Source organism: Miniopterus natalensis, chromosome 1 (genome assembly GCF_054644295.1).
Source record: "Miniopterus natalensis isolate mMinNat1 chromosome 1, mMinNat1.hap1, whole genome shotgun sequence".
Lineage (NCBI taxonomy): Eukaryota > Metazoa > Chordata > Mammalia > Chiroptera > Miniopteridae > Miniopterus > Miniopterus natalensis.
The window spans coordinates 129,348,915-129,362,526 of NC_142081.1; the positions used below are offsets into that span (position 1 = coordinate 129,348,915).

A 13,612-nucleotide genomic window follows, 5' to 3' on the forward strand; every position below is an offset into this window, starting at 1 on the left:
ACGAGGAGAGCAGAACCCATGTCTGGAGGCCACTTGGACTCTGCAACATGCAGTGCTTGCGATTACCTTCTGCTGTCCTTTAGATATGACTGGAACACCATCAAAATGGCCATCGGATGTGTCAGGAACAAGAACAAATTTCAGTCCCTGAGGTTCAATAATCCACACGTCTACCTAGAGATGGCAAAGAAAATTACTCAAAGAATCAAAGTATGTTTCGAGGCTTTTTGTGCAAGAAGTACAATTGCTAAGTCCTCTGCTGGTTTTCTCATCTTCATGTTTTCCCAAAGATGACCCAGCATGGTTCCATGATCCCCTTTGCATGTTCTTAAAACTTCTCTGGGATGTGATGCGTTTCACCTCCAATTGCTTCATTCTTCTGGAATTAATTCCCTGACTTCTATTCTATTCTATTCTATTCTATTCTATTCTATTCTGTTCTGTTCTGTTCTGTTCTGTTCTGTTCTGTTCTGTTCTGTTCTGTTCTATTCTATTCTATTCTATTCTATTCTATTCTATTCTACTCTATTCTATTCTTCTATTAATTTATAAGAGAATTCATGTTGTTAAGACAAAAAAAGGAGGAACGCCATTGTTAAATGTTTCTGCACTTATTCTGTAGATCTGTCAATAACAGGTCATTTCCCCCACATCCTGGGCCTTTTAATCCCTTTTCTGTCTTCTTGCTTTGAGCAGAGCTAAGAGGAGGGATCCCTTTTGGCCATCCTTGGCAGAACCATAGGCATGGCTGCCATTTCTCTGTATCCACTTCGAGAGCTATGCTGAGCAATTCACATGTATAAACTCACTTAACTCTCACTGATATTATCTGCTATTGTTCTTATTTTCTATTTCTCATTTTACAAAGGAGTGACCCAGCTGGTAAATGGCTGAGCCATGCATCAAACCCAGGGCCCGAGCTCACTGCATCTTGACTTTCAACAGCTTCAGTCTGGTCCAGCTTTTCAGTTGACATCTCCATACTGTTTTTTAGCCCCATGACAAAATATGTGATAGTACCCTTTTCACATATGAAAACATGGGCACTCAGGATAACTTGTCCCATGTCCAAAGGCTGGTATAGTGGGTTGAATGATAGTCCCCCAAAAGATATGTCTACATCAAGTCTGGGAACCTGTGAATATTATCTCATTTGGAAAAAGGTCTTCACAGATGCAGTGAAGAATCTTGAGATGAGATCATCCTGTACTATCCAGTGGGCCCTAAACCTAGTGACAATTGTTCTTATAAAGAAAAAGGCAGAGGGAGACTTGGGACACACAATGGAGGTGATGTGACCGCAGTGGCAGAGATTGGAGTGATGTGGCCATGAGGCCAGATGTCAAACAATGCCAGCAGCAGCCAGAACCAGAAGAAGCAAAGAATAGACTCTCCCTTAGAGCCTCTAGGAGTATAACCCTGCCAACAGCTTGATTTCAGACTTCTGTTCTCAGAACTGTGAGATAATACATTTCTGTTGTTTTAAGCCCTCTCCCCAACCTCAATTTGTGGTCAATCATTACAGCAGTGCTGGGAAACTGACATAGCTAGTAAGAAGCCAAGCTGGCATTGCAGTCACTAAGGAAGTGGCCAGGTGGACTCCAAACCCATAACCTTCTCAGTACACCAAACTCTCTTGTAGAGTTGAGTGGCATCAAACACCACAAAGAGTGGTGAACAGCAAAACCTTAAGAGGATGGCGTCACTGCACACCCTGCAAATCCATGCTTACCTCCAAGTGTTTGGCCAGGCGTCCTGGCTGCAGATGAAGCCTGTGTTCATAGGACCCCAGCTTCCTCCACTTCACTTCCTGGTAATGAAGTTCAAATTGCACCTTTGCTCCAGGGAGGACGTTCACTTCGGTTTTGAAGTTCTCCATATCAAGAACGCTGCTCCTAAAGATGTGAGCCCCAGATGTAAGTTTTCACATGCACAACCAAACACAAGACCCAGAATTTAGGCAAATGGCAGCGAGGCCTTCCTGGGCAATCACATCTGCTCAATTGTTCATGAAAAAGAACAGTACACTAAAACCTCCATATAAATTTAATTCATCAACACTTTTAGTCTCCTCTCCTACCTGATCTTTTCTTCCAAAGTTTCTTACAGATTTGAGGGTCATTTGCAAAAAGCTACTAGTTACTGATTCCTATTATGTGCCAGAAACTTGATACATGTCATCATAGCCTGCAAAGCAGTTCCGCAAGCTGAGTGTCAGTACCCTCATTTATCAGACAATAACACATGAGGCTAATAGAGAATTGGTAGCCTGTTCAAGACCACACAGCTCGTCAATTGTAGCACCGAGACTCACAATGAAATTTTGATAACTTCAAAGATAGCACACATTTCCTCTGCTGCACTGTAGACTCATTCTAGGAATTCTTTATATTTTTGAAAGCCTTCAGAAAGAAGACATCTATTATTTCATCAAATTAAACATGTATTTCTAGCATAAGGCTTTATTTAATCATGCACATTATCAAGTCCAGTGCCATCACTGATCTTGAAATGTTTATGGTTTTAAAGAGAAATTATCAAATGAGGGTGATTTGAACAATAGGCTACATAATGAATATTTTTTAAAAACTAAATGACTAAATAAGCAAGGTAAGACTGTAATAGTGAGCCCATTGGGGATTGAGGAAGTACTGTGGGGAAGTCAGCTTGGGATATCAGGTGGCTGAAGAAAAAGCTGAGCAGGGCCTGGTGCCCACCTTAGAAGTCCAGCATGCGACGACAGGTCTTATTATCTGGGGCGTGGACAAGAATGTGAGCTCGATGGTCTGTTGTATTCTGCAGTGCCTGAGGGAGTTTCTGTTACTACTAAATATTTGTAGAACACATTATAACAAATGAGTGGATGATGCGGTCAAAGTGATGCAGAAAGATGATACCCTAAAGATAAAAGAATGAATTAACCTAATCAACCTTGGAGGTGTTCCTTCTGCTTGGAATTTCTTCTCTCCTTTCTCCATCTGGATAAATTTTTACAATCTGTCTGTGCTCAGTTCAAACATCAGGTCCTCTGTGATGATTTTTCTGGACCCCCAGACAGAACTGTACACTTGAGCTCCCATAGGGTTTTGTATCCTCTCTACATTCGCACTTACCCCATTAAATATTATATAAAGTAGTCGCTTATAATTATACATATATCATATATATTGTAGCCACTTCTGTAATGTAGGTTTGTTGGCTGCTTCCTCCCCTCACGGGCAGTGCTTGCTGTGGTATTGTCACCTTTGACAGAACTGGGGACAGAGCTCAGTGAACTCTCATTGAAGGAATGAAGGCATGAATGGAATGAAAAGAATTTCAAGTAAAGTTGGGGATGTAGGAGAGGAGGAGGAGAGGAAGGGAAAAAGGAAGGCAGGATCTGGCAGATTAGATATGCAGTGGAAGAAGCGACTGGTTGAAGATTCCTTTGAAGTTTCTGGCTTGAGAGGCTGCTTTTTTGAGTGTAAAAAGATTACCCCATAAAAATAAGGAAGAATAAATCATTAAAACAAATTTCAAATCTTTCTTTCTGAATACAGTTGACCCTAGAACAATGCAGGGGGTTAGGGGTGCCAACCACAGTGCAGCAGAAAATCCAGGTGAAACTCTTGACTCTATAGTCGATCCTTCCTATCCACAGGTTTCACATCAGCAGATTCAACCAACTGCTCGTGGAAAACAGTATTTTTGATCCTGGGATTGGGAATCCATAATTGGGAATGCAAAAATACTGTTTCCATCGGAGTTTGGTTGAATCTGCAGACACGAAGGGCAGGCTGTTATCTATTGGAAAAAATCTGGGTGTAAGGGGACCTGCGCAGTTCAAACAGCATTGTTCAAGGGTCTACTCTCTATGGTAAGTGTTGTCACCAGATCACCAATATTTCTGTAGTTTCTCTACATACTCTTTTAGCAAATCAACATTAGCCACAGAGCACTCAATTGCAAGCTATGTAAGATTATCTCGGTTGTTGCAGAAAAGGCCTCAGGGAATAGAAATTGGGACACCTAACTCTACCCCCTGACTACAAGGCCTTGTGCCTTTGGAGGCCTGCTGTGCTCTTGAGGAAGGGACTGGGGGGTTGGGGGTGGGCAGGAGCTGGGTGAGGGCAGGGACCTTACCTCACCAATCCTGTGCTTTTGCCTTGTGCTCTCGCCTGTGAGTAGAGGGCTCGACCCACGGTTTTCTCCTTAATGGAACTAGTGAATGTAGTGCCATCTACACTCCTAGAAAATGACAGAAAGCTACCAGTTGGTCTGATAGCAAAGCAAACAAAAATAGCAACACAGACAAAAAACCAAACAAGCATGCCAACCAGGTACAATTACTGAATGGGGGCAATGGTCATTTTGCACCTGAAAGAAAAGAGAAGACATACATTTGTATATTTTGTATACAGGAGTCCCTTTATCTGACAGTGTGATTTAAGAGGGACATGTAGGCTCTCATCATCCTAAAAGCTTCCCCCCGCTACTTTTGCTTGTGTTTAAGATGTTTCCTTAGTTTCAAATTTTACCCTTCAGATTAAGCATTGTTCTGTTTGTGTATCCTTTTTAAATTTTTTTATACAGTTGACATTCAATATTACTTCATAATCATTTCAAGTGTACAGCATAGTGATTAAATATTTATATAATTTATGAAGTGACCCCCCCCCCCGTAAGTCTAATACCCACTGGCACCATACACAGATATTATAATATCATTGACTATATTACCTATGCTGTGGTTTATATCCTGTGACTATTTTATATCTGCCAATTTATACTTCTTAATCCCTTCAACCTTTCTCACCCAACCCCCCAAGGCCCCTCCCCTCTGGCAACAATTAGTCTCTCTCTATATCTATGAGTCTGTTTCAGTGTTGTTTGTTCATTTATTTTGTTCTTTAGAGTCCACATATAAGTAAAATTATATGGCATTTGTTTTTTTCTGTCTGACTTATTTCACTGAACATAATACTCTCCAGGTCGATTCATCTTGTTGCAAAAGGTAAGATTTCATTCTTTTTTATGGCTAATACTCCATTGTTTATATATACTACACCTTCTTTAAACACTCGTCTATTGATGGACACTTAGGTTGCTCTGGGTATCCCTTTTGAATCACAAATGTGCTTAGAAGAGGTAACTGATAAGTCACGAGTTATCTAGCTTATAGTTGGCTTATAAGAGGATTCGTCTATGAGCTAAGGGTCTGCCATAGCTGGGGGGCATTTTGCTCCCCTACAAGGGTGGCAGAAAGTAAAGAAAGCTGGAGGAAGGTGCTGGTGAATGATCCCCTTTGCAAAGTGTGTGTTTACCACTTGACATCTCCCTTGGGGACCTCTGTCCTTTCTTTGCATCTCTATCTCTACCTAACTGAATTTTAGCTGGCTGTCATCTAATCTGTACAAAGAAATGATTGGTCAGAGCTGTCGAATTACAGAATTTTAGAAATGAAAGGGGGCTTATAGCACTCAAATAGACAGTATCTTTCCCCAAGAAGGAAGTTTTTGGTTGTTCTGATGACTGAAAGTACTACCGGCATGATAGGAGGGGATGAAGAACACTAGACATTCTGCAATTCTGCTAAAAATTATCCTGTCCTAAATGCCAGTAGCATCCCTGTTGAGGCACACATCTACATTTGCTTCTTTAGATGAGAGAAATCAGAGCCTAGGAGACAAGTGATGTGTTTAAGGTCACACAGTTGGTCAGAGACTGAGCTAGAACTGGACACCATGTGCCCAGGTTAGCACTATTTCTATTAAATTATTTTAAGGTTCAAAGACCAAAAAGTATTTAAGACAAAAGGAAATCATTTCTAATGGTAGAATATTTGGAACCTTGACACAAAAAGGCAGAAGAAATATTTTGGATATGGAGGTCTGCACAACTTCTATTAAATTGTGATGATATAAATAGCTATGGTCTCTGGTCTTACAAATTCAGCCCTGTGTAGAGGGAGACCAAAGAAATGTATATTCATAATTCTGTCTTTCATCACCTCACATCTTCTATGGAATGAGATGTAAAAAGGGAGAGAACAGAGAAAAACAGGAAGAAGATACATCTAGAGTGAGTTCTGGTTTGGGGGTTTAGAAATAAAAATATATTAAAATAGTTTTAAATCGAACTTTTCAGAGATGGTGTTATATAATACCACTACATAAAAACATTTGCTTTTTAGAAAAGGCTCACTAAAAATGTTTTAAAAATAAAATTCTAAGCCAATTCAAAGGATACCTATTCAAAGTCACATAATGCCTTTTTTTCCACCTACTTTGTTTGGTTTAAAAAATATAATTAACTGGTTCTGCAGTTTTCAGAAGCCAACATGTATGGTATTTGAACACTTTAATTTATTTATTCATAGTTACCTTTGATTATGTTGGTGTATGAAAGACAAAAGCAGAGGAGAAGTAATTCACTCTAATGACTTAATAAAAAATAGCCAGACTGTATGCAGAGCATTGTGCTCTTTTCTAGGCAACTTGAGAAGGACATTGACCAAGTGGAGCACTCTCTGGTGATGGCCACCCAAATGGGCAGGGGATAGAAGGCCACCCAGCCACTTGGAGGAACAGGGAAGGTTTAGCTTTGATAAACGAAGCTGCCAGGTAGGACAGGGTAACTGGCCTTCACTGTTTGAAAGGCATTGTAGTGGTTAATTTTTTTTTTTTTATTATAGAAATCTTCAAACACACAAAAAATAAAGAGAATAATATAAGAAACCTCCATGGAGCCTTCACTGAACTATACCATTATCAATATTTCCTCCCATCTCAATTGTCGGTCCCCCACTCTCTCTATTTTGAAACCAGTCTCAGATGGTATGTAATTTCCGCTTGAACTCTTTAGTGTGTATTTTGCAGAAATTTTTTTAAAAATTGTGAATAGAACTAGAGCCATTGGGTAGAAAATGGAACAGATTTCAATTAAGTATAAGAGACAATTCTAACAGACCTATCAACTATTGAGTGGATTGACCTTGGAAGTAGTAAGTTTATCATTAAGGAGATATTCAAGTCAAGCCTGGATGACCCACTTGCCAGGGATATAACAGAGGAATTCAATCACTGGAAAAATGACTGGATTTAATCAGTGGTTCTCATTTTCCCTCCATAGAGAAATGTATGACAGATGACACTGAACTGCTCTGTGCACACTCACATACAGTTTCCTAGAAGCCAGGGTACCTCCTTATATTTCTCTTCACCACCACCCCCAAGAAAGTACATTAAAATGCAAGTAAGTAGGAGGTTGTCACTATAGAGATAGTTTAAGTTTGCTTTAATTTGTTCAAAATGAAAAGCAAATCCTTCACAAATTCTGATATTTTTAACAGAAACAAATTATTGGCACCCACTTCACAGTGACTCTTGACATCTAGTGAGTCCAAAGTTCTGAGACTGAGAACCACTGAACCATAAAGGCCCATCTTAACTATGATTCTGTGAGTGAAGCACATCCAGTTTCTGTCTATACAGGAGTTACTCACATGGAGAAGTTGGAAATGAAGGCTCCTTTGGGAATCTGAACATCAAACACAACATTCTGAGGCTGTGGGGAGTTGTTCACCACTTTGGTCTGGATCATGGTGTTGGCCATGCGAGAAGTAATAGTGGACTGGACTTTATAGCTATAAAGAGTTACTTGATCAACATCCTCCTGTAATTGGCAAAAAAAAATTACACAGAACTTCACTCCGTATTTGATGCTAAGAGCAGTACATTTTATTATGAACAAGCATAAGGCATTGTTAAGCATCTATCTCAGGTATTATTAAGCATTCCTCTAACTTGAAATACCCCCCAGGCAGAAGTCTGCCTTTATTTTAAGATACCTTGAGATGCCTCTCTACTCTGTAAGTCTATTAACAATGATTTTTAAAGGTAGACTATAAGTCGAAAATGCTTGAGGGAAGCAATATTGGATTGAAAAAATCCAGGAAATAACTTCAAAGGCAGGGTCATAGTGAGAAAAGGGGTACAGGATCGCAGGGTGGGAAGGGGGACCCTGGCTGAACCTCCAGAGGGGGGTGCAGCGGGGGGTATAATGGGGTGGAACTCACACATGGTCTCCATACCACCATCTACCTTCTTTGACTTTATCTATTACAATTTAATCTTCTCCCAGTCTTCTCCTTCCCCAAATAAAATGATGGGTCTGAGCAGCGAACTGAACAGCAGGACAAGAAAAATATCATTTTGATGCAATTCTTGCTCCAGCACTCTGGACCCCCTTTGCCAGTTCTTCTCTGCTCATTTAAGGCAGTCCCAATGGGAAAGACTACAGTTTATGAGTATGCCCAAGGCCAAGGGGTTACACACACAGGCTTTAGGAGGTACCTGAGAACTGCAAGCTGCTTCAGGACCACCGCAGTTAGGTGCCCCATTTGATTTTGCTTTTTTTCTCCAAAAGGATTTTGCTTATTTCAATATTAGGTGTCATCCCCTAAACTTTCTCATTCAAGATGAAACTTTTCAATTCAGCATCCAGCTCACCTCCAGCTAAGATAAAACCCAGGCTAGACTATTTGTCCTTCCTACCCCTTAAACCTGTGCTTCTCACAATTGCTGTCAGTTCAGAGCAGGAAGCCAACATAAACCACTTCCTTTGGACGTTTTCTTGCCCCAGGGAACACGACTTTGAACATCTCAGGGAACTGGGTCACTTCATGTTTAAGAGTTCCTTTCCCACACTCGCTTTTACCCACCAAAGCTGTGAGATGTCATATTTTAAATCAAAACTGTTAAGTTGGAATAAATGTATATGTTTGGATGAAATCTATGTTGGCAAAACTTGAGAAAATAAAGAGAAAGGGCATTTTCAACTCTCGGTGACATCTCTCCTGGCTACTTGTACATGGTTCTCTTTCGTGCTGAGTTTTAGACACACTTCCAAGCAGAATTGGGCAAGGGGGTATTTCGAAAGTCAGGTAAATGCTCTTGGTGATGGAGACAAAGGAGGCAACAGTACTGATTTCTGGATAATAGGTAACAGAAAAATCATTCAGGCAACAATTTTTAACAAAATCAAAGTAAACTTACCATGGTTTCTCCAGGTTCTCCAGAAACACTTCTCTGTGAAAGGAAGTTAGATAATCATTCTTCAAAAGTGCGTTACTTATTACTTAGAGGGTAAAAACTGCTTTCTCTCAGTCAAAAAAAAAAGTGTGTGGGTGAGGGTTCTTCAGTACTGAGCTATAATCCATTCATTGGAGCCAAGATATAAATATCAAGCATTCTGGAATACTATTTCCCGCTGGTGTGTTCCTCTGAACAAATTTCTCAGCCCCTTTTGGGTTGCATGCCTATCATTTTAAAAAATTTATTTTTATTGTTGAGAGTATTACAGATGTCCCCCTTTTTTCCCCATTGACCCCCTTCACCCCATCTCCCCAACCTTCACCACACTATTGTCTGTGTCCATGGGTTATGCATGTATGCATATAAGTTCTTTGGTTAATCTCTCCCCACCTACCCCCACCTTCCCTCTGTGATTCATCAGCCTGTTCCGTGCTGCTATGTCTCTGGATCTATTTTGTTCATCAATATATTTCGTTCACCACATTCCACATATAAGTGAGATCATGCAATGTTGTCTTTCTCTGCCTGGCTTATTTTGCTTAGCAGAATACTCTCCAGTCCATCCATACTGTGCCAAAGGGTACAAGATCCTTCTTTTCTACAGCTGCATAGTATTCCATGGTGTAAATGTCCCACAGCTTTTTTATCCACTCATCTACAAATGGGTACTTGGGCTGTTTGCAGATCTTAGCTATTGTAAATTGTGCTGCTATGAGCATAGGGGTGCGTAAGTCCTTTCTGATTGGTGTTTCAAGTTTCTTAGTATATATTCCTTGAAGTGGGATCACTGGGTCAAATGACAGTTCCACATTTAATTTTTTGAGAAAACTCCATACTGTTCTCCACAGTGGCTGTACCAGTCTGCATCCCCACCAGCAGTGTACTAGGGTTCTCCCTTCTCTGCATCCTCACCAGCTTATATAATGTTAAAACAAATGTTTTTAAATGAAAATATTCAACTAAACTCATGCCAAGTAGCATATATCACCTTTATCCTATTTGTCTCATTGATTTTTTATTCAGTAAGTTGGTTATTTGGGTGCTCCTTTCTATCATGGGGCTCTGGACATGCCATCCCCACTGTCTGCAATACTCCACCTTCCAGGCCACCTCTGTCCTCTCCCTCAATGTCACTAACTCCTACTCGTCCTTCAGATCTCAGCTCAGGCAGAATTTTCTCAGTGAAGTTCTCTCTGACTACCTCTCACCCCTAGACTAGGTAAGCTTCCTTTATGAAGCGTTTCATAGCAGTCATAGTCCTCTTCAAAGCAAGACGGGGGAATACATGTCTGGCTCCTCCATTAGACGAAGCTACACAGAAGCAGGAATTTCGACGCATTTCCTCCTTGGTGGAGCTAAGCACAGTGACTGGCATGTGGAAAATTCTGTACTCTAACCGTTCTACTAGGGAATTAAGCACAGGAAAGATTGTCCTGTGGGCACGGAATGCTGAATGGCGTTAGAGTGAGGGATGAACATTTAATGTCTGATGGATTTAAAAATAATGAGCCAGGTGTTGGATATAAACTTAGTTTGCCTGATTTGGGGTGAACTGAGGTTTTAAGGGGTGTTACCTGACATAATGAGGTCAACAGCTGCTTGCTTTTAGACTTTCTGAGTGCAGTTCTCAATGACTACATTTTCTCTCTTGTGAGTATATGAAGATGCTGGCATGACTGCTTGCCTGTTGGGTTTTAATATTATTGGTCTACAAAAACCTTGACTTCTGGAAAGTCAAAAATTCATACCCATAAATACAAATCATCGGTCAGCTTAGGGTTGCTTCCACAAATACCTCCTTTCTCGGCATGAAAGCTCTGTGGGGGAGAAGCCAAACCCTTTCTGGCCTCCTGGAGAACTCACCCCCATGAATGAGAGGATTTTGTCTGTGCTGCTGCTGGTGGCCTCCAGGGCGCAGCCCTCGGTGTGGTCAGGCTTTCTGAGCTACACCCCAAGGGGGCAGTGACTGGAGGAAAGAGAATGGGTGGCTGCAGTGGGGCGTGTCTGCCACCACTGGGGTAGGAAGTACCCTCCCAAGAGGAAATTCTTCCTTATCAGGCAGTAAAATTTGAAGAAAGCACATAGCTGTATACCCTTCAGGGGACTAAGGTGATCACTATGGTTTGGGCTTATGGACAGCTGCATGGAGGTCTCACTTGACTTCACCCTGACAATGCTTCCACCTGCATGTAAAACCTTTGGGCTCTTCTCTGCTAGAAAAAACAAGCCCTTGAGAAAATCTAGCAAAAAGTATCTAATCTGTCTCCTACCTCTTCAACCATGGTATCGCTCTTACATATTTTCCCCTTTTGGAACTTTAGGGTTACTGTACCTGATACCTCCTGTTCTCGGGCACAAATTGAAATTTGCCTGGGGCCAGTTCCACAAGATCTTCATATTCTGCAAACTTAAAAAAGAATTTAGGATGTTTATTTCTATTAACAAAAAAGATCAAGAGCAAAATAGGCAGCTGGTGACAGGCATAAAAGTATTAATTATATTGTTTTATCTTATTTCCCATACATTTGGGAAGTCTCACATTTTACACAATTATTTCTTTTTTTAATATATTTACGTTTGCTAGTTATTAAGTGGAAGAAATTAATTTTTGACTTTGCCAGAAGATAATGGAACATAAGGTAGGGATAAAAGTAATCCAATGATCAGATGGGTGTCTGGGGGAAGTATTGGGTAGATCTTGGGGCCATCAACAGTGTCTGCCTGAATAAATGTGAATCATTATCCATTGGATTAAAAATGTTGATATAAAAGAAATACCAGTAAGAAGTGACTGAAAAAGTACAAATGAATTTGGATGTCTTGGCTTCAATTCTGGTGGTTCCCAATATACTCTGGTGGTTTTGAAAGTGTTGGGAAATATGGTAATTTCTAAGCAGACAGTGATTTTTTTTCCCTGCAAATAAGCTATCCTGGTTTTTGGCATTTTTTTTTTTTTTTTTTTTTTAAGGTAATCCACTATGCAAGTATTACAAGCTGCTGCATCTTGTAGGATATTCCCATAATACGTGTTGCTTTTCTGGCATCAAAATAACTCTTGCATGACTTTCAAAATGACTCAGTCCCAGACTTTCCTCATGTAGGGATAGCCAAAGCACCAAAGTGGAGACCTGGAGTCTTGGAATAATTTCTGCACTCTGACAGCCCACTTGCCATCTTCCCCTTTAACAAGAAGATGTAATGTGCCCTTATCACAGAAATCATTGTCCACTTAGGTCTGACAAACTATAGTGCTTTGATGATGACTTTTCTTACACTCAGTAAAAGAGTGGTAATGACATGTCACCATCATTAGTCATCACCATCATCAATCATCATAATAGCTAATAGTTAGGTGCTTCCTAGTGTTTGCCCTGGGCTAAGTAATTTACATATGTCATTTAGTTCTCAAACACCCTTTGAGTTAGATCAGTTATTATTCCCATATCTTAGACAACAAGTGAGCAGCTGTACTCCGTAAATGCTACATGGGGCCAGCACATTGAGCCTGACTTCTCATTAGAAACCGTTAATGCTTTAAGGGGTAAATACACAGTCCAGTAGTTGTAACAGTGAACACTTCTACTCAGGTGAGTTTATCTTAAGTTTCCTTTCCACCCAGAATACAGTCCTTGAATAGCAACAGCAACAGGCTAGTTCCTGAGCAACTGTATAAAGGCTTCTGGAAGTACTTACTTCTGGAAGTCCATTCGAGGGGATTTCGAAGCCTTGTGCCTCGGAAAGAAAGAACCAGATGAGAAAGCTGGTGAGCCATTTCATTTTGCTGGACAGCTCTGCTGGGGCCTCCAGTGCAGGGTCGGGGAGAATTCCACTCCCCACTGAACCAAGTCCAAAGGAACGGCAGAGGACAGTTGTTTTTCAAAAGTAGGGGGGACAAAAGGAAGAAAGCTCTCAAACTTTGTTCAAAAGTGGGACAAATATTTGTTCTGGAGTTCAAACTCGAGCTGTGGGGGTGGGTTGGACACCCAGAGGTTATTCAAACAGCACGGCCCGAGGCAGTCACGGGGCTGTGAGAACAAGTCAGGCCGGAGGGCCCATGGCGGGCTGCCTCTGCTCTGCCGCTTTCCTCCTTTGCTGACTCCTGCTCCTCCTAAAATCAGAGAGGCCTCAGGATAAGTGCCATCCTCTCTGAAGGACCAAGTGAGAAACTATAGTGACAAACAGAGTCGGAGAGGAAAAAGCTAAGGGAAATTTCTGGAAACAAAAATCCTTTGATTTCAATGAAAACAGGAGGAATTTAGCAAAAGTGGGAGACGAAACCGGATGCTTTTCTGAGTACAGCATTCCTTGCCCGTGTTTTTCCCTCTCTTTGGTAACTGAGCTTCTATGACACGCAAAGAACTGGGCGAGCAGCTGTGCGGGACACAAAGGCGGGCTCTTCAGTGAGGGCGCTTCAGGAAAGTGTGATTAGGAGAAAGGTGCCGGTTCCTGCTCCCTCGTCAGCCTTCGCCCGGCCGGCCCAGCATCAGGGGCGCCCAGCCTGGGAGCGGAGTGGAAGCAGGGTGCATAATTCCTTCTCG

At 41.2% G+C, this 13,612-nt stretch overlaps 1 protein-coding gene across 1 annotated transcript in view; it reads right to left on the reverse strand.

Annotated features, from left to right (window-relative positions):
- The window catches only part of ITIH2 (inter-alpha-trypsin inhibitor heavy chain 2), a 31,995-nt gene extending 19,144 nt beyond the window's left edge, over positions 1–12,851 (reverse strand). The window contains exons 1-7 of the mRNA XM_016219730.2: positions 12,768–12,851; positions 11,407–11,481; positions 9,036–9,068; positions 7,484–7,653; positions 4,123–4,227; positions 1,733–1,895; positions 67–174 (exon numbers count right to left, since the gene is read on the reverse strand). Of these exons, the coding sequence (XP_016075216.1) occupies positions 67–174; positions 1,733–1,895; positions 4,123–4,227; positions 7,484–7,653; positions 9,036–9,068; positions 11,407–11,481; positions 12,768–12,851 (738 nt within the window). The remainder of the gene's footprint in view (positions 1–66; positions 175–1,732; positions 1,896–4,122; positions 4,228–7,483; positions 7,654–9,035; positions 9,069–11,406; positions 11,482–12,767) is intronic.
- Positions 12,852–13,612: the final 761 nt, after the last annotated feature.